At 56.8% G+C, this 20,047-nt stretch overlaps 2 protein-coding genes across 2 annotated transcripts; both read left to right on the top strand.

Annotated features, from left to right (window-relative positions):
* The first annotated feature begins 31 nt into the window (after positions 1 to 31).
* WDR83OS (WD repeat domain 83 opposite strand) lies at positions 32 to 1,462 on the top strand. The gene is made up of 4 exons (XM_032312250.1): positions 32 to 142; positions 259 to 364; positions 882 to 979; positions 1,076 to 1,462. The coding sequence occupies exons 1-4, from the start codon at positions 93 to 95 to the stop codon at positions 1,140 to 1,142; spliced, it is 321 nt and encodes a 106-aa protein (XP_032168141.1). The 5' UTR covers positions 32 to 92; the 3' UTR covers positions 1,143 to 1,462.
* Positions 1,463 to 2,212: 750 nt separating this feature from the next.
* Positions 2,213 to 18,243, top strand: MAN2B1 (mannosidase alpha class 2B member 1). The gene is made up of 24 exons (XM_032312072.1): positions 2,213 to 2,453; positions 3,173 to 3,275; positions 3,457 to 3,630; positions 3,997 to 4,190; positions 4,840 to 4,972; positions 5,218 to 5,363; positions 6,464 to 6,580; positions 10,011 to 10,093; positions 10,176 to 10,296; positions 10,375 to 10,453; positions 10,640 to 10,749; positions 11,029 to 11,136; positions 11,462 to 11,578; positions 12,600 to 12,773; positions 13,828 to 13,925; positions 14,010 to 14,127; positions 15,319 to 15,437; positions 15,529 to 15,630; positions 15,803 to 15,890; positions 16,075 to 16,155; positions 16,577 to 16,804; positions 17,309 to 17,461; positions 17,568 to 17,670; positions 18,049 to 18,243. The coding sequence occupies exons 1-24, from the start codon at positions 2,289 to 2,291 to the stop codon at positions 18,156 to 18,158; spliced, it is 3,024 nt and encodes a 1,007-aa protein (XP_032167963.1). The 5' UTR covers positions 2,213 to 2,288; the 3' UTR covers positions 18,159 to 18,243.
* The last annotated feature ends 1,804 nt before the right edge of the window (positions 18,244 to 20,047 follow it).

Genomic DNA, 20,047 nt, shown 5'->3' with positions numbered 1-20,047 from the left:
CAGCCTGTGGGTGTCACTGTAAAAGCCACCCTGCTTTTCCGCACCGGAACCTGCGACTCCCTCAGCGGAAGAGGCTCGACCTCGGACCCGCCATGTCCACTAACAATATGTCGGACCCACGAAGGCCGAACAAAGTGCTGAGGTGAGGACCCCAACATCACGGGAACAGGGCTCGGGTTGTGGGGCGAGGTCCAGGGAAGCGCTTGTCCACTTCGGGGGCGGGACTCTGAGTGTCTCTGACCCTTGAGCCTACCGCAGGTACAAGCCCCCGCCGAGCGAGTGTAACCCGGCCTTGGACGACCCGACGCCGGACTACATGAACCTGCTCGGCATGATCTTCAGCATGTGCGGCCTTATGCTCAAGGTGGGCGGCGCCGAGTTTCCTTCGGCGTAGCTCTGCCTGGCCACGAAGCCCGTGGTGGGAGCGGATTCGGAATGAAGCCGGGCTGGCGCTGAGGGGGCGGGGCCTGGGCCTGGCCGGGGGCGGGGCTGCGGTGTTGCTGGGCGGAGAGAGCCAGAGCCGGAGGGGAAGCCGGGTTCAGGGTGGGGACCGGGGAGGTCGGCTTGATTTTAAAGTAATTTGGAGGGGACTCGTGGAGAAAGGATGGGGTTCTTAGCATCACGAGGCATGTCAAAGGCTACTCTTCTTAGGCCTGAGGGCATGTGGTGCTGTCAAGAAACGCAGGCCAAGAGGGTAGAACAAGAAACTGGGTACCTGGAGTAGGCTAGGGGGAATGGGACTGAGGGATTCTTGGGGACAAGATCCAGGTTGCATCGGGTGGAAACAGTGCGTTGGCATCCGTTTCTGGAAATGCCCCTATGGTGGCTCATTGATGTGCCTGTCACTGACCGAATACCCCCATCCTCCTGCCTTTCCCCAGCTGAAGTGGTGCGCTTGGGTCGCTGTCTACTGCTCCTTCATCAGCTTTGCCAACTCCCGGAGCTCTGAGGACACTAAACAGATGATGAGTAGCTTCATGTGAGTCTAGGCTTAGAGAAGGAGGACTTTTGAGTAAGTGGGGAGAGGGGGACCCAAGCCTACCCTTCCTGGACTGACACCTCTCTCCCCTCTCAGGCTGTCCATCTCTGCCGTGGTGATGTCATATCTGCAGAACCCTCAGCCCATGACGCCCCCCTGGTGATGTCAGCCAAGGACTACTCTGTACACCTTCCCCCAGGCCTGGCCCCTGGTTATTCAGCCCCTGCCCTCAGCTGCTGTCCTGGGCTTCCCTGAATGAGGTAGTCTCAGGGCTCACAGCTGGATGGAGGGAACCTGACCCTTTCCCTGGGATTCCACTTCTGCTGGGCAGAGGAGAATTTCCTAGGCCTCCCCCACCTGCCTGCTTCCCCATCCTGCCTGCTGCTGGGGGAGATGCTGTCCATGTTTCTACGTGTATCCACTCGTTTCTTTTGTTGAAACCAGTTAATAATAAAGTTTTGCATTCTGGCTGTGTTTTGGGAACCTCTCCTGTGGATTGTGGGTGCTTTTCCTGGTCGGGGAGGGGCTCCAGCCTGAGCCTTCTGGTTGTGGTGGTTCACTTGCTTCTTTCACAAGCCTTGTGACTTCAGTCAGCTGCCCGAGGCAGAGCAGTGATCCCTGTCCTCTGGCAACTCAGCAGATGGGCTCTGCTGACCTGAGGAATGTGGGCTTTCATTTTCTTATCAGACAAATCGGATAATACCAGTGAACTGGATGGACTAATAGGGATTGGGAAAAGCACTTACTCAAAAGCACCCCCACCTGTCACTCCTCACCTGAGTCCCATGGGTATTTCTTCCAATGAGGCTGTATCCCATCCTTAGTACCCCAGGGGGTTAGTTCCTCTATGCGTAATCCTCATAGAACAGAACAGGACCACCATTAGCCCCTGCTCCTAGCCAAGCTAGGTCCCTCCAAGACCCTAGCCCTGAAGACCGACGGGACATCGTAGGATCCCAAGCACACATCCTCCCCTTCTAAGCAAACTATACCCGGAGAAAAATCTGAAGCCTTTTCGTCCACGGGGACAAAGGGCTACTCGAAGGCGGTGAGATATTAAAGGCTCCCCTGGCTAAACCAGCAACCAAGGGTGGACACGCCCAACGCCTCCCCACACTCCTAGTGTCCCCAGGGGCTAGCCAGAGTAGAGGGCTCAGTTCCGTGACGCGCAAGGCGGCACCCTGGCCCCGCCCCCGCCAGCAGCCATTGGCTAGGTAGGGTTCTGGGGGCGGGGTGTTTGCCCTGCCTTTGCAGGGCCCGGGAAGCCCCTGGAGGTGGCGGCTGCGGCGGCGGCGGCGGCGGCGGAGCCATGGGCGCCGACGCGCGGCCTTCGGGGGTCCGCGCCGGCGGTGGCGGCCGGGGCGCGGCAGGGCCCAAGACGAGCTCCCGCGCGCTGCAGCCACCGCTCCCGCCTCTCTCCTTCCTCTTTTTGTTGTTGGTGGCGGCGCCCAGCGCTCGGGCCGCGGGATACGAGGTGAGAGCGGCCCGGGAGCGGAAGCGTACACAAGCTGGAGCGAAGACCCCCGAGTAGGGTCCGGGGCTGTGGGTGGGTGTGTTCTGTGGGTGCCTAGTGAATGGTTGTTAATATGACAGTGTGCTCTGAAGGCATGCTTTGCGTCACTGAAAGGTCTGGCTGTGCGAGTCTGAGAATAGGGCTCTCGGTTCCTGCTTCCTTCCTTCTGTGAGTGGGCTTGCCGGGAGTCTGCATGCATGCACTTAACTGTGTGATCGGGCAGATGTGTGTTTGTGGCGGCGGGGGGATGGCTTGAGAGCTGGGACCCTGAAGTCAGCCTGCCTGGAGTTCCAGTCAGGCTCCCTGACTTCCTGGCCTCGTGACTTGGGGCAAGTTCCTTAACCACTCTGATCCTCAGTGCTCTCATCTGAAAATGAGATAATACTGCCCCCACCCCCAGCTGCTTGCCACTTGCAAATACCTAATAAACGTTTGCTACTACTGTTACGATTAACCCAGGGTGTGAATGAGAGCTGCCGTAAGGGGTCGTGTCAAGTGGGAGTTGTATCTGTTTGCCCAACTCTGCGGCTTCCTCCCTGGAACGGCCGCGCGGGGTTTCTCTGGGTCACTCGCCTCTAGATCAAGACCTATGTTGTGCCTCCACCCCACCCCCGACCCCAGCCTGCTTCTTAACCCCGGTGTAACTGATAGGATGTGTGTTATTTGGGGTCCCTGTGCAGACATGCCCCGTGGTGCATCCGGACATGCTCAACGTGCACCTGGTGGCCCACACGCATGACGATGTGGGCTGGCTCAAGACTGTGGACCAGTACTTTTATGGCAGTGAGTAGAGCAGGGGGACTTCCCCTTGGGGCAATGGTCCCATGGTCCCCCATGGTCCCTTTGAGCCTTCAGATCCTTTGTGGGTCCTGGACATTGGGAGGGGGGACGTTGCCCAGCTTGGGCTCCTGTGTCTAAGAATGTCCCCCCTTGGCTCATGTGTCCCTGACCCCTGTGTCCACAGTCCAGAACGACGTCCAGCACGCGGGGGTACAGTACATTCTAGACTCAGTCATCTCTTCCCTGCTGGTGGAGCCCACCCGCCGATTCATCTATGTGGAGATTGCCTTCTTCTCCCGTTGGTGGCACCAGCAGACAAATGCAACACAGGAAGTTGTGCGGGAGCTGGTCCGCCAGGGTGAGCCTGCCTGAAGGAAGTGCAAAGAGGAAGCCCCAGCTCGCTTCTGTTTCTGACTCTCCAACTTTTGAGCTTTTGTCATATCCCCTGCAGTCTGCATGTGCATGTGGCTCTGCCTGCCTGGAATGTCCCTTTATCTGTAGAACTCCTATACATCCCTCAGGGCCCCACCTCCAGAGGAGCCTCAGGGAAGCCTGCCATGCAGGGGGCCCTCTGTTCCATATCTGGCTACACTGGCCTGGGAGTGACCCCTCTTCTCTTTCCCGGCCTGGGTTTGCAGGCGGGCCTTCATTTCTCCTGCATTGCCACCCCTGGCCCCAGTCCTGGCCCTGACAGTCCACCCAGATTTTGCCCTTCCTGGCACAGGACGCCTGGAGTTTGCCAACGGTGGCTGGGTGATGAACGATGAGGCAGCCACCCACTACGGAGCCATCATAGACCAGATGACACTTGGGTTGCGCTTCCTGGAAAACACGTTTGGCAAAGATGGGCGCCCCCGTGTGGCCTGGCACATTGACCCCTTCGGTCACTCTCGGGAGCAGGCCTCGCTGTTTGCACAGGTGATTGCCCAGCTTCGCTCCTAGCTCCTCCCTTGGCCACTCAAGCCCCGCCTTTCCCTGCAAGCTCACTTGGACCAGGCCCTGGCCCCTGGCCCTCTGGCCACTTGAGGCCCTGCCCCTTGGGTGAGCTGTGAATCCCATTAGTAGCCCCTTTCCGCTCTGCCTCTGCCCAGGCTGACCCCACTCCAGCTGGCTCTTCCCGGGTCCCACACCTGCCTCTCATCGGAGCTCCGGCCCCACCCCATTTGCTATGATCCCCAGTCCTCTCCGGAGCCAGGTGGGAGGTGGAGGCCTGCCCTGCTCTTCAACAAGCTCCATAGTCTTCGCCATGATGGCGTCCCCTTTCCATTCTCTGATCCCTTCCATTCTCAGGTGGCTTAAGGGGGTAAGTCTTGGGTCAGGCCCTTTCTGAGCTGGGGAAGGTGGAGGTTTGCTCTAGCGTCGCACCCACCCCTCCCAACCCTCCCTCAGTGTCACCGGACCCTTCCCCGGCTTCAAAATGAGCTGAAACCCTTTCTGGTTTCAGACCTGCTTTCTCTAACCGTGCTCCGACCCTCCCCTCCCATGGCGAGGGGACTGGTGGTTGGTGGGGAGAGGACTGGACTTCTCCTGCCCTCTGATCCCAGGCCTCATCCCTCCCCACCTCCAGATGGGCTTTGACGGTTTCTTCTTCGGGCGTCTGGATTATCAAGATAAGAGCCTGCGGAAGGAGAAGCAGGAGATGGAGCAGGTTTGGCGGGCTAGCGCCAGCCTGAAGCCCCCAGCAGCTGACCTCTTTACCAGTAAGGGGGTGGCATGGGGGCAGGGCTGACCCCAGGGGCATGGGACCTGGGAGCATGCTCAGAGGGCCCTGGGTTTGCTCTTATACTCTTGTCCTTTTCCTGAAACTCTTAATAATTTACGAACAAGAACCCAGCATTTGCACTTTGCAGGGGGCCCTGCAAATTCTGAGGCCCCTCCTGGGTGGGGCGTGGCAGGCTTTGAGCCCATGGCAGATCCAGGGTGCTGAGCCCGGTGTGGTATGCAGGTGTGCTCCCCAATATGTACAACCCACCCGACAAACTGTGCTGGGACACGCTGTGTGCTGACAAGCCCTTTGTGGAGGACCCGCGCAGCCCCGAGTACAATGCCAAGGAGTTGGTCGATTACTTCATACAGTTGGCCACTGCCCAGGTAAGCCTACTGTGCAGAGCCCGTGAGACTCGTGTTCATGATGTACTGGGCCCTTTCACGGCACAGGCATTCCCTGACACCTCCTCATCGCCCTTGGAGGAAGGTATCATTCCATTTACCGTTGCCAGGCTCCCCTCCCAGATTTGTGTGCATTTCTGGTTAGAAGACTACAGACACCCTTTGCTGCCCCAAATGCCCACCAAGCTCGTGAGACAGCATGGCACAGTGACTCAGTGCCCTCATCTGGGCCCCAGAAGAGTACTCAACAGCGTGAGGCTATTTTCACGTGTGTCCCTGTGCTCCCCCGTGACCCAATTCCCCTCCCCCCTCCACTCCTCTGTGTACACCACACTTGGTTTTTTCTGTTTGTTTGTCTTGTTTTTTAAAAGATTTTATTTATTTGACACAGAGAGAGGGAGACATCACAAGTAGGCAGAGAGGCAGGCAGAAAGAGAGGGAAGCAGGTTCCCGGCTGAGCAGAGCACCTGACACGGAGCTCAGTCCCAGAACCCTGAGACTATGACCTGAGCTGAAGGCAGAGGCTTAACCCACTGAGCTACCCAGGTGCCCCCACACTTGTTTTTTAAAAGTTTATTTACTTATTTGTTAAAGATTTTATTTGGGAGAGAGAGAGAGCAAGAGCGTGGGTGCACACAAGCAGGGGTGCAGGGGCAGAGGGAGAGGGAGAAGCAGATTCCCCGCTGAGCAGGGAACCCAGTGCAGGGCCCGATCCCAGGACCCTGGGATCATGACCTGAGCTGAAGGCAGACACCTAACTGACTGAGCCACCCAGGCGTCCCAAGACTTATTTATCTTAGAGAGAGAGCTCGACGGTGCAGGGGGAGGGGCAGAGAGAGAGAGAGAGAGAGGGAGAGAGAACCCTCAAGCCGACTCCCAGCTGAGTGTGGAGCCCACTGGAGCCCCAATGAGGGGCTTGATCCCAGGACCCTGAGATCATGACCTGAGCCAAAACCAAGAGTCAGATGCTCAACTGGCTGAGCACTGCACACCCACAGGCTTGGGCATTTATACCACGAAGGTGTGGTCACAGGGGTGGTCCAGAACACCGCGGCCTGAGGAATTCTCTATCCCCCCTACAGGGCCAGTACTACCGCACCAATCACACCATAATGACCATGGGCTCAGACTTCCAGTATGAGAATGCCAACATGTGGTTCAAGAACCTTGACCGGCTCATCCAGCTGGTCAACGCCCAGGTAGGAGTGCCAGCTCGTGGAATGAGTGTGCTTGGACCCTTGGCCTTTGGGTCACATGCATCCCAGGGCGTGCTCTCTTAGTTTCCTTTTACTACTCTAACAAATGACCAACAAATGTAGTGGCTGGAAACAACAGAAATATATCATCTTATGGTTTTATAGGCCGGAAGTCGGACACAGTTCTCAGTGGGTTATAAATCAGGATGTCGGCAGGGCTGGGTTCCTGCCTGAGGTTCTTGGGGAAAATGTCCTTGCCGTGTCCAACTTCTAGAAGCCTTCTGCATTCCTTGACTCACGCCTCCCTGTCCCTGTCTTGCCGGCCAGCCATGCAGCAGTTCTCCGCCTGAGTCTATCATCACATCTCTTTCACTCCCTCTTTCCTCTTCTGTTTTTCTTAAAAAAAAAAAAAAATTATTTATTTATTTGGAGAGAGAGAGAGAGTGTGCAGGCCAGCACGAGGAGGGGCAGAGGGAGAGAGAGAATCTCAAGCAGACTCCTCACTAATAAGCATGAGCCAGATGCAGGGCTCCATCTCAAGTTGCTGAGATCATGACCTGAGCGGAAATCAAGGATTGGACGCTTAACTGACTGAGCCACCCAGGCACACCTTCTCTTCCACTTTTAAAGACTTAATTTATGTATTTATTTGACAGAGAGATCACAAGTAGGCAGAGAGGCAGGCAGAGAGAGAGGAGGAAGCAAGCTCCCCACCGAGCAGAGAGCCCGATGTGGGGCTCCATCCCAGGACCCTGGGACCACGACCCGAGCCGAAGGCAGAGGCTTTCACCCACTGAGCCACCCAGGCATCCCCATTTTTAAAGACTTGTGATTACATTGGCCCTGCAGATCATCCAGGATAAGCTGTTTTAAGGTCAGCTGGTCAGGAACCTGAACTCCATTTGCAACCTTAATTTCCCTTTGCTCTGTAACCTACAGGTTCTGGGCACCAGGACTCAGACATCCTTGGGCCTCTCAAATCTGAAATGTCCTTCCCTTCAGTTCCATCCTTAGGGCTGTCCGCTGGCGGTCTCCACGTCCTCACCCTCCACTTACCCCGGCACCACTCTTTCACCCAAAACACCCTCAAGGACATCACCGAGGCCTTCCCCAAAACATTTCCCAGTCCTTCCCGTGACCCGGAGGAGCCCTGGACACCTTGAGCACTTTCTTCTGTGAATACCATGGTCCCGAGCTGCCACAGGTTTTCTCCTGCCCCGACCGCACCTTTGCCTACTGCATTCTGGTGGAAGTACAGTCCCATACGTCAAGTCCGCAGCTTGCCACTTAGTGGCTCTGTGACCCTGAGAAATCCTCAGCACTCTGCCTTAATTTTCCAATCTAGAAAATGGGCACAATGGTGGCTCCCACCCGATAAGGCTGTTGGGGTTTAATGAGTTCGTTTACACAGATCCGTAGCACAGGGCCAGATCAATAGTCAGTATTACGGCGTTTGCTTATGACTGTTATTTGGGGCCAAACACCTTCTGCTTCTCTGCTTAACATGCAAGCTGTAATGTTTCCTCCTCCAGGAAGTCTTCACCAAACGCAGGTGGAGCTCTTGCCTTTTCCTCTGTGCACACAGTCCCCGCAGAAACCTCCAAGGTCACATCCAGGCTGATAGTAACAAATTGTCCATTCCGTATCTCTCCTCCACTTGGCTGTGGATTCCAGGAGAGTGGGGCTGGGCTCTGCTTCTAGATTGTGCCTGAAATCGTGAGCATATTGAAGAAGCAAGTGGTTGGTTGTAGAGCGACTCCTGTGTGTGTGTGTGTGTGTGTGTGTGTGTGTGTGTAACTGTGTATGTGACTTGTGTGTGCAGGGGTAGACCTGTGGCTGTACATAAAGGCATGTAGTCCTATTCACTTCCCTTCCTTCACTCAAGTGTTTAGTGAGCACCTACAGTGTACCAGGCACTGGCTTCACGACACAAGCAGAACAAACATCTTTTTCTTCAGGGAGGAGTTCACCTTCTTGTTCCTTCATCTCCCGCAGCTGAAGGACTCTGTTCATTCCAACAATGGTGTCGTTGAGCAATAACGTGACAGTCGTGAGAAATGATGACTGCAGCCCTATAACGTCATTAGTTTTTCCATCAAAAAAAATTTTTAAAAGATTTTATTTATTTATTTGACAGACAGATCACAATTAGGCAGAGAGGCAGGCAGAGAGAGGGGGAAGCAGGCTCCCCGCTGAGCAGAGAGCCTGATGTGGGCCTTGATCCCAGGACCCTGAGATCATGACCTGAGCAGAAGGCAGAGGCTTAACCCACTGGGCCAGCCAGGCGCCCCTCCACCAAAAATTTTTTTTTAATTTTTAAAAAAGATTTTTCTTTATTTATTCAACAGACAGAGATCACAAGTAGGCAGAGAGGCAGGCAGAGAGAGAGAGAGAGAGAGAGAGAGAGAGAAGGAAGCAGGCTCCTCCCTGAGCAGAGAGTCCGATGAGGGGCTCGATCCCAGGACCCTGAGATCATGACCTGAGCCGAAGGCAGAGGCTTAACCCACTGAGCCAGCCAGGCGCCCCTCCACCAAAAAATGTTTTAAAAAATATTTTATTTATTTGTTTAAGATTTTTTTTTAAATTCATTTGACAGAGAGAGAGATGCAGAGAGAGGCAGAGAGGCAGGCGGGGGGGGGGGGGAAGCAGGCTCCCCGCCAAGCAGAGAGCCCAACGCGGGGCTCCATCCCAGCACCCTGAGATCATGACCTGAGTCGAAAGCAGAGGCTTAACTCACTGAGCCACCCAGGTGCCCCTTTATTTATTTATTTAGAGAGAGGGATGAGCACGGGAGGGACAGAGGGAGAAGGAGAGAGAATCTCAGGCAGACTCTGTGCTGACTGCAGAGCCTTAGGCGGGGCCCATCTCATGAGCCTGAGATCACGACCTGAGCCCCAATCAGGAGTCCCACGCTTCACCAACTGAGCCACCCAGGTACCCCCGCCAAATATTTTAAAAATAAAATTGGAATGATAAAAAGGTTTAGTAAAAATTTCAGGTTTAGGGGCGCCTGGGTCGTTCAGGGTCTGCCTTCGGCTCAGGTCATGATCCCAGGCTCCTGGGATTGGCCCCGCGTGGGGCTCCCTGTTCCGTGGGGAGCCTGCTTCTCCCTCTCCTACTCCCCGTGCTTTTCTTCCCTCTCTCACGCCCTCTCTCTTTCTCTGTCAGATAAATAAATAAAATCTTTAAAAAAAAAATCAGGTTTATTCTTGCATCCGTGAAATCCTTTCCATGGTGGTAATATTGAGCTGCTGCCCAAATCCAGTCTCACACTGGGCCATTGGTGTGCACTCAAAATGTGTACTAAGAGAATCTGAACCCACTGCATGATGAAGGTGTGCACATGTGTGTGAGGATGTGTGTGCACACCTGTGGGCCCCCTGGGAAGGTGCGGACTCCCGAGGGCTCACACACGGACACCTCCGCCCAGCAGCAGGCCAACGGGAGCCGCGTCAATGTTCTCTACTCCACTCCCGCCTGTTACCTCTGGGAGCTGAACAAGGCCAACCTCACCTGGTATTTGGGGGAAATGGGAGCTTGGGGGGGTTGGCCCGCTCTTTGGGGCGTGACCCTGCCCTCAACGCCTCTGCCGCTGCAGGTCTGTAAAGCAGGATGACTTCTTTCCCTACGCCGACGGCCCCTACAAGTTCTGGACTGGCTACTTTTCCAGCCGGCCGGCCCTCAAACGCTACGAGCGCCTCAGCTACAACTTTCTGCAGGTGAGTGGGTCCTGGGCTCAAGGAGCGCCCGGGGGTCCCAACAGGGCCGGGGCCCTAATACAGCCCCTCTGTCCCCAGGTGTGCAACCAGCTGGAGGCACTGGCGGGTCCAGCGGCCAACGTGGGACCCTATGGCTCAGGAGACAGTGCACCCCTCAGTAGGTGTTGAGACGATGAGGAGATGGGGTGTGTCCAAAGCTGGGCACAGACCCTTGGTAACCCCATTGAGCCCTTTCATAAAGCTCCTCACGACCCCGCCCTCCCACACGTAATCTTTCCCCTCTCCTTGGGGTCTGGACTGAAAGTCCCGTGGAGACCCCATCCGGTTTACCGTCTGCCTGCAGATGAGGCGATGGCGGTGCTCCAGCATCACGACGCGGTCAGCGGCACCTCCCGGCAGCACGTGGCCAATGACTATGCGCGCCAGCTTGCGGCAGGCTGGGGGCCCTGCGAGGTGCGTGGGGTGGGGTTGGGGAAGGAGTGAGACCCAGGAGAGGCTGGTATAGCATGAAAGGGCAGAGATAGGAAGAGGCGTGGTCAAAACAGTGGGTGGAGTCCAAACTGCATTATGGGGCGGGGCTTGGGAGGAGAGAGGCGGAGACAAGAAATGGGGTGGAGCCTAGAAGCACTCATGGGCGGGGACAGGCAAGGGCTGGGGTCCCGAAGGGGGCAGAAGGAAGACCTGGGTGGGAGTCCAGAGCTGACCCATGGACCCTTATGCTCCCTCCCACAGGTTCTCCTGAGCAATGCGCTGGCGCGGCTCAGCGGCTCCAAGGAGGACTTCACTTACTGCCGCAACCTCAACATCAGTGTCTGTCCGCTCAGCCAGACTTCGAAGAGCGTGAGCCGGGCTCAGGCTGGAGGGGCGGGGCAGGGAGGCAGGTGGGTGGGACAGCACTAGAAACTGAGCACATTGGGGGCGGGGCTAAGAGGGGGCGGGGCCCAGAGGCGGGGGGGGGGGGCTCGGACTGAGGGTCTCTTGAGGTACCTGCTGGTTGTGAAATTGATTGGGAGGATCGGCCTGCTGGGGGGGCAGTGTAGCTGGGGTGGGAGAGACGGAAGCACCCCGTGGGGTCTTGGAGCACCCAGGGACATGGCCGCGTGTGGTGGGTGGGTTTCAAGAAGGCCTGCTGTGACCCAGGCCCCATCTGGCCCTCCCGCATCAGTTCCAAGTGATCATTTATAACCCCTTGGGGCGGAAAGTGGATTGGATGGTGCGGCTGCCAGTCAGCGAACACTTTTTCGACGTGAGGGACCCGAATGGCACAGTTGTGCCCAGCGACGTAAGTCCTTTCAACAAGTATTTCTCCTATGAGTACCACCCCGCCATGAGTACCGCCTGCGTTGTACACCTCCTCCTGGGGATTTCACCCTCCCGCCTTACCCCATCCCATGGCAGCATATCCCTCCATGGGTATCTCCTCCCATGGATACAGCCCTCTCTCTCGGGTAACTCTTTTTAATATCTTCCCCTCCATCAATAGCTTGTGCCTCGTACTTTCTTTTGCTGCCCCTTAACATCATAGCCTCTTGGAAACATCCGCTGCCCGCATTCTCCTCACCCCCCTGCCCTGCCTCTCAGGCAATCTCTCCCTTTTTAATGTCTCCTCATGAATTTTTAAAAAATATTTTATTTTGGGGGGGCCTAGGTGGCTCAGTGGGTTAAGCCTCTGCCTTCCACTCAGGTCATGATATCAGGGTCCTGGGATCGAGCCCCACATCGGGCTCTCTGCTCAGCAGGGAACCTGCTTCCCCCTCTCTCTCTGCTTGCCTCTGTGCCTACTTATGATCTTTCTGTCAAATAAATAAAATCTTTAAAAAATTTTTAATTTTTTAAGATTTTTTTCACTAATTTCCACATCCAGTGTGGGGCTCCAGCTTACAACACTGAGACTGAGGGACCTGCCCTACCAACTTATCCAGCCAGGCATCCCGAATTTTTTAAAAAATTTTTTAGCTTATTTCCCTTGTCCTGGAAGGCCTCTACCTATGAATCTCTTTCTCCCCTAGAACCTGCCTTTCCCTCATTCCCCTGCTTCAAGGATTTCCTTCCCTACTTCCTCCCTCACTTTCCCTTCTCCCACAGTCTCTGCACCCCAAAGTGTTTTTCCCCCCACACTTTATGAATCTTCTCTGCAATCTTGAACTCAGAATTTGACACTCTGTCCTCCCTGGCCAACACCTGTATTTCTTCTCCCCATTTGGGGCTCATTCCCCTCCTGAAGTTTGACATGGCCCTTTAGGTAAAGCTCAGTATGTGGACTCACAGCCTCTTGACTCAGTTTCCCTCCTCCCTTACCCAAGGTGGTGATAAATCCTAGCTCAGACAATTCGGAGCTGCTATTCTCGGCCTCAGTGCCTGCCCTGGGCTTCAGCGTCTATTCAGTAACCCAGGTGCCTGGCCGAAGCCTCCACGCCCACAACCGCCACCCCAGATCCCAGAAGTCCTGGTCGCGTGACTTGGCCATCCAGAATGAGGTGAGACTCCCTTCAGATGCCCCTCCCTTCCCCCGTGACAAATTTGAGGTGTCGTGGACTCTGGATCAGTGGGTCTTGGGTTCATGGTCTAGTCACCAGTGCCCCATTACGTGTCCTCTGGTACTGACCACCTCCCTTTGAGCCTCAGTGGCCTTTCCTGGGACTGTGAGGACCTAGTGTAATTATAGATGACACTGGACTGATAAGTAAGGGCTGACGGTGGTAGGGGTTTGCGAATTAAATGAGATGGGTCAGAGACCCGAGGGAGGGAGCCATGTGGCCATGTGGCGGGGAGAAGGATCCAGGCGGACAGGGAGCAGCAGAAGCAAGAGGCCTCAGGCAGGAGGGTGGGGAGTGTCCCAGGAACCCCCTGAGGCTAAAGGGGGCAGGTATTGGGTGACAGGTCAGACTCTGCAGGACTTGAGGGACAAGACTTGGGCTTTACTTCGAAGGAGCCACGTCAGAAACAGGGCTGCATTAAGACTGTAATGGGCCCTAGCATTTTTTTTTTTTTGCCTTTTTGGGTCTCTTTTTTGGTCAGAAAAAATAAAAAGGTGACAATTGTATTTCATGAGCAGGCAGCTGTAGAAGACAAGTATAAAATGTTCATTCTTATTGCATTTACATTTTATTCTGATTCTAAAAAAAAAATTAAAATTTACATATTTCTGTTGGCCCCTAAAAGTCCGCTGGGTGGTGGCACTATGATTCCTTAATCAGATGCCCCAGTCAGCCCCGAGTCAGCCCAGGGGCCCAAGCTGACCGGCTGGGATGGTATTTTGGGTATCACTTGCGCCCTCTGGTGACCGTGGTGGGGGGAACTGACTGGGGGGGGGAGCCTGGAAGGGGTTCCCTGCACTAGTCCCAGAAGGTCATGGAAATGGTGAGAAGTGGTCAGATTGAGGAGGAGGTGGAAGGTAGAGCTGTTAGGGTTTGTTAATAGGGCTGGGGGGAGGGGGCGGGGAGCTTCTGGGCTTCCTCCTGAGCCCCAGGAAGGAGAAGCTGCCCTTGGCTGAGATGCTTATTAACCTCTGGCTGTCCCTTTTCTATCCAGCACCTCCGGGCTAGGTTTGACCCTGACACGGGACTCTTGGTGGAATTGGAGAACCTGGACCAGAACCTCCTGCTGCCTGTTCGCCAAGCCTTCTACTGGTGAGGGAGGGACCACCAGGCCAGGGAGGGGTGTGCGAGTAGAGCTGGGGTCACTTACCTGACTCTCCTCTGCCCCGGCCCCAGGTACAACGCCAGCGTAGGCAACAGCCTCAGCAGCCAGGCCTCAGGCGCCTACATCTTCAGACCCGACCGCCAGAAACCGTTGATCGTGAGCCACTGGGCTCAAACGCGCGTGGTGAAGGTCTGGGGCCTTGAATGACGAGTGGGTGTGGGGGAGGTGTGGAGCCTGGGGGTGGTCGTGGGGGGTGGGGGTGGCGGGGTGGGTTTGTATCTCTATCAGATAAGAGGGTTAGGACCTGCGGGGAATATTGAGAATCTTCCCACAGGGCTGGTATTTTTGGCTGGTTGAGTAACAGTCATTCCTTGGGAGCAAGTACAAAGGCTTTCACATCTCCTGTGGGAGTCAGGGTTATACTAGATTTTGAAACTGGGAGTGGGGTGTTTCCATGGGTCCAGGAATGGGGAGAAGCAGGTGTAGCATCTTGAAGGTTCACCAAGGGTCTGTGGTAGGAGGGATTATATTTGAGGGGGCTATGCGAGCATTCACACTTGGATAGGGGCTGGGCGATTCTCACTTAGGATGGATATCTCAGGGTGCAGCTGGCTGGGAATGGGGGTCCCCCTTGGGTTTCTCGGGGCTTCTCGTTGACGTTTCCTCTTAGGGTAGCGGTGGGGCAGGTGGTGGCAGGATTCACATTGGACATGATTCCCCTTGAGGGGAACTTCTGCCTACGAGGGTTGCTGCATTAGGGTATAGTTTTGCCTCCAGTAACAGTTGCCAAAATGTGGTGCCTAAAACAAGATAGACGTTTCTTTCCATCTAACAGAAAGTCTGGATGGGCCATCCAGGGCCGGGGGAGTGACTTCGGAGTCATCCAGGCCTCTTCTGTCTCATTGTCTGCCCTCGTCAACATTCGGCTTCGACCTCGTGGCCCAAGATGGCTGCTCAAGGTCCAGCTGTCGTATTGGCATTGGAGCCAGTGGGAGAGGGAAAGAGGCAAGGGACGTGGCGCACACCTCTTTGGTCCTTTTCCATTGAGCAAACCGTGGTCACCCAGCTATTGCTAGCCTCAGGGAAGACTGGAAAATACGGTCTTTATTCCAGGTAGCCACTTGCCAAGCTAGAATCCTGTTCTAAGGAGGGAAGACGGGGTAACGGTGGGCAGCGAACGTACATGCCACACTCAACAGTTAGGTGGTAACATCTGACATAGGAAATGGGGGCATCGCACCGAGGGGGTGGGGCAGGTTCCCATTTTATGAGTGGGGTTGACCTGGCTGTTAGCCCTTGTGAGTTGAGAGCCGGGGTGGGTATCTGCACGGCTTGCCTGTGTGCGGGTGCAGGCTCAGACTTGCTCCCACGTGCCCGCAGACACCCTTGGTGCAGGAGGTGCACCAGAACTTCTCAGCCTGGTGTTCCCAGGTGGTTCGCCTGTACCCAGGCCAGCGGCACCTGGAGCTGGAGTGGACAGTGGGACCAATACCTGTGGGGTGAGTGGCACCCACGGGGACTTCGGGGGTGCGGGCAAGGGCAGAGTGGGACAGGGGAAGCTCACAGTCTTGCCATCCCCCTCGGGTCCAGTGACGGCTGGGGGAAGGAGGTCATCAGTCGCTTTGACACTGTGCTGGAGACGAAAGGACTCTTCTACACAGACAGCAACGGCCGGGAGATCCTGGAGAGGAGGTGGGGTGACGGGGGGAACAGGGTGGTCTGTGATGTGTGGGGGCCCAGGCTTGTGGGGGCATCTTCTGATCCTCTGAATGTGGGAAGGAGGGGATAAAGGGGGAGTGAGGCATGGGTAGACCGGGGAAGGGGAGCTGGACCCCAGCCTTGACCAAACCCTCCCCCTCCCCAGGCGGGATTATCGACCCACCTGGAAGCTGAACCAGACTGAGCCAGTGGCAGGAAATTACTATCCAGTCAACAGCCGCATTTACATCAGGGTAACCCCCCATCCTGCTCCCCATGTCTTAGCCCCCCTCCACATAGTGGGGGGGTCACTCTCATTCTTGGCATCTCTCAGCTGTCCTTGGCGGTCTCCACCATCCCCTGTGGTGCCTGCCTGGGGGCCATGGCTGGCTGGCTGGCTGTGGGCCCCTCACTCTCCCCTGGCCCTCCTTCCGCCAGGATGGCAAGACGCAGCTGACCGTGCTGACTGACCGCTCCCAGGGGGGCAGCAGCCTGAAGGACGGCTCTGTAGAGCTCATGGTGAGCCCTGTCCCAGAGCCCTGTCCCAGCCAGTTCCCACCCTGGCCCCCCACCTTGAAAGCTGGTTGCTGGTTTCTCTCTGTTCTCTGCTAGGTGCCCCCCTCCGTGTGTCGCCCCACTAAGCTGACACCTCCATTCCTAAGTGAAAAGTTCACTCCAAGCTTTTGTCCGGTCCCCATCTAGTTCCCCATCTCTTCCAGGCCCTCCCTTGCCCTATCCCGTTAGACCCTTACCTCCCTCTGTGCTAGTCCCTCGCTAGGCTGGGTCACCACTTGCGCCGGTGGCCCCCACTAGACCTTTCTCCGCTCCATCCTTCTCACTCTTAAGTTTCTCTTGAAATTTCCATAAGTCCTTACCCAAATTTCTGGCCCAGAAATCGGCCAGAGGGACTCCTCATCCTCTCCTGACCACCCCCCCGCAGGTGCACCGAAGGCTTCTGAAAGACGACGGACGTGGCGTAGGGGAGCCGCTGCTGGAGGGCGGGCTGGGGCTGTGGGTGCGAGGGCGCCATCTCGTGCTGCTCGACAAGGTGTCGGCCGCTGCCACCAGGCACCGGTTGCAGGCAGAGAAGGAGCTGCTGGCCCCGCAGGTGGTGCTGGCCCCCGGTGGCGGCGCCCCTTACCACCCGGAAGTCGCCCCACTCAAGCAGGTGAGGGGGGTGGGGCTGCCAGATAGGACCCCAAGGAACCTGGCCTTAGAGGGTACCCACTCCGCCCGCCCCTATCTCGTTCTGGGAAGCCATAAACTGCTCCCACCCCCTTACCTCAGCCCCGTCGCCCTACAGCCCCCCCGATTGCTGAATCCCATCGCACCACGTCTGGGTCTTGGCACGGCCAAAGCTCTTTCCCCTCCCGCGGGCTCACTGGGCCCCACCCCCTCCGCCTTTTCCTTCAGGCACGGTCCCGCCCCCAGCCCCGCCGCATCCCCGCCCCATCCCGCCTTGCCCCACCCCCTGAGCTTCATACCCGCCCTATCTCAGGGGGTCTCAGGCCAGATCCCTTCGGCCCCCTTCGGGCTCGGCCCACCCCTAGCCTGGCACCGCCCCTCCCTGGGTCTGTCCCATCCTCTCATTGGCTTAACTCCCACGAAATCACGCCCCTTGAGTCAGAGCCCCGCCTCCTAACCGCGCCTCCGCCCCACCCTCTTTGTGCAGTTCTCAGGGCTCCGCCGGGAGCTGCCTCCCTCCGTACATCTGCTCACGCTGGCCCGCTGGGACAGGACATCGCTGCTGCTGCGCTTGGAACACCAGTTCGCTGTAGGGGAGGGCTCTGGCAACTTGAGCTCCCCGGTGACCGTGAATTTGAAGGTGAGTAAGGCAGAAGTGGGAAGGAGACAAGACAGAGGCGGAGAGAGCAGGGAGAGGGGAAACCCTGCTCTGTCCCCACTGAGCCGGGCCCATCCACTGCCTACAGGACCTGTTCTCCGCCTTCACCATCACGGACCTACAGGAGACCACGCTGGCGGCCAACCAGCTCCGGGCTGGCGCTTCCAGGCTCAAGTGGACACCAGCCACAGGTGGGGGCCTGCCCTGGGAGCTGGGGGCTGTGTGGGAGATGTGGGAATGTTGTGGGTGTGGGAATGTCCCTGCTAGCAGTGGCTCTGGAGGGTCTGGATGGGATTCCATGGGTGTCTAGTTCTGGGGTGAGGGCTATGCCCATTCACCCCTGGGGCTGGCATGATGGTCTTCAGGTAGGGCTTGAGGGTGGGAGGGAGATGGCCTGACATTGGGGATGGCATTCAGGGCCTGGGAGACAGTTTAAAATGGGTCTGGGACTAAGGCCCTGGGTGCAGATTTGTGGGTGTATGGCTCTGTGGAGGCCGCGGGGAAGGAGCAGGAGGAGGGGTGAGGCAGAGGAGGTCTGCAGCCCTCACTTCTCTCTCGCACCTCCCCAGGCCCCGCGCCCCAGCCCCCTCCCCCTCGGCTGGACCCCGCTGCCATCACGCTGCAGCCCATGGAGATCCGCACCTTCCTGGCCTTGGTGCAGTGGAAAGAGCTCGGCTAGACGTGCTGGGGGCAGGCAAACTCGCCCGCTCGTCCTCCTGCTGCTGCCGCCACTAACAAAAGCCATTAAAATGCCACTACCAAGACTTGGGTCAGGGTGTGACTGAGTGGGGTTTTGCTTGTTTCTGGAGCGGGGGGGGGGGGGGGGGGGGGGTGAGGGGGAATGCACTGATGGCCTAGGAAGGTCAGCAGGCGCTCTCTGACTCTTGATCTGAGGCCTTGCAGGGGAGACACCCCAGACTGCACCATCCACGCCCGCTTCATCTGCCATGTCTTCGACTCCTCCTCCACTCCTTCCTCCACTCAGGCTGCGGCACAGCTGTCTCTAGAAGCTGGTGGGCCTGCATGGGATACGTTGAGTATACGTATACATAACCCTATGTATATATACATACGTACATAGGGTATGAGTACGTTTCACACTCTGCATGAGAACGCAGACATTCTCTACATCTGAGAAGCAGATGTACCCCGGAGTCTTCCAGTCCTGGCCTTGGGGAGTCCAGGCCCTGAGGACAAGGAATCCAGGAGGTCCTGGTAAAGGGCGGGGACAGGAGTCAGGTTCCAAAGTGAGGCCTTGGACAGGTGGGCTAGAGCTGCTGGGCTCCCAGGAGACAGGTAGAGAGTCTGGCATGCCCTGGTGTGCTCTGGGGTCTGTTATGGAGGAAGGACACTTTGAGATGAAACTGGTGATTTAGACTCGAAAGTGAGTGACTTCCCCCTTGGTCAGGACAGACTTATGCAAGTCCCTTGAAGGTGTGAGGAGGCCAGGCTGACCTGGGATGCGTGCTTCCCTGGTGGTCAGATGCCCCTCCAGAAAAAATCTGTAAGTCCCTCTTGGGGTGGCAGGATGAACCTGGGCAGCTAGGAACCGCTGGGGAGGGCACTACAGGCCTAGGTAAGGTTCCAGATGGGGCCTGGGTGCTGGAGGTGCATCTTGAAATTTTCTCTAAGTCTCCCCTTAAAGAGATGGACCAGGGAGACCCAGGGAGGGAGCCCCGGGCTAGCTGCCATTCTACATGGGGTCCAGTCACTGGATGCACCTCTCAGAAACTTCATCTAAAGTTTCCCTCTGGGGTGCCGGGGTAGCTCAGGTTAAGCGTCTGCCTTTAGCTTAGGTCATGATCCCAGCGTCCTGGGATTGAGCGCTATGTCAGGCTTCCTGCTCAGTGGGGAGTCTGCTTCTCCCTCTGTCCTGTCCCCCGCTTGTGCTCGCTCTTGTTCTCTCTCAAATAAATACCCCCCCCCTTTTTTTTTTAAAGTTTCCCTCCAGAAAGGAAAGGCAGCAAAGCCAGGCAGGGTGGTCTGGACCCCTCTGTAGGGTCCCATCTTAGGATGTGCCCACCAAATTTGCTTGTGAGTATCCTCTGGTGGTGAGGAGGACACGGGCCAGGCAGCGCACCCCAGGGTTTACACCTTTCGCCTGGTAGTCCATGTGATCTCCTGAAAACGTGCAAACCCTCCTCCCAAGGTGGGCACCATCCTGGCTGGCCAAGGAGGCTCACGGAGGTTGCCCCGGGCCCCCTTGTAGTCCCCATGGTGCCTGATTGTTGGATTGGCCCCTGCAAACCTCTCTATCTGGTGATGGAGACAAGGACGGGCCAGCCAGAGAGACTTGTGGGGAGGAGGGTGCCCAGGGCCAGGCTGAGCTTCTGCATAGGCCCTCATATGACCCACCTGGCGGTGCCCCCTGAAAACACGGCCGCATCCCCATCCAAAAGGAAGTCACCGAATGGTCTGTGCTGGGCAAGTAAACCCATGAAGGATGCCGTGGGCTCAGGTGCTGTCACTCTTGGGTCCCAGTCATTGGGAGCGCCTCCCCAGAAGTTTCTATGTCCTTCTGTGGAGCTCAGGACCACCCAGAGGGTGAATGCACTCCCCCTCCCCCTC

Source organism: Mustela erminea, chromosome 1 (genome assembly GCF_009829155.1).
Source record: "Mustela erminea isolate mMusErm1 chromosome 1, mMusErm1.Pri, whole genome shotgun sequence".
Lineage (NCBI taxonomy): Eukaryota > Metazoa > Chordata > Mammalia > Carnivora > Mustelidae > Mustela > Mustela erminea.
The sequence above is the reverse complement of the archived record's forward strand: the minus strand, read 5'-3'. Positions and strand labels throughout refer to the sequence as shown.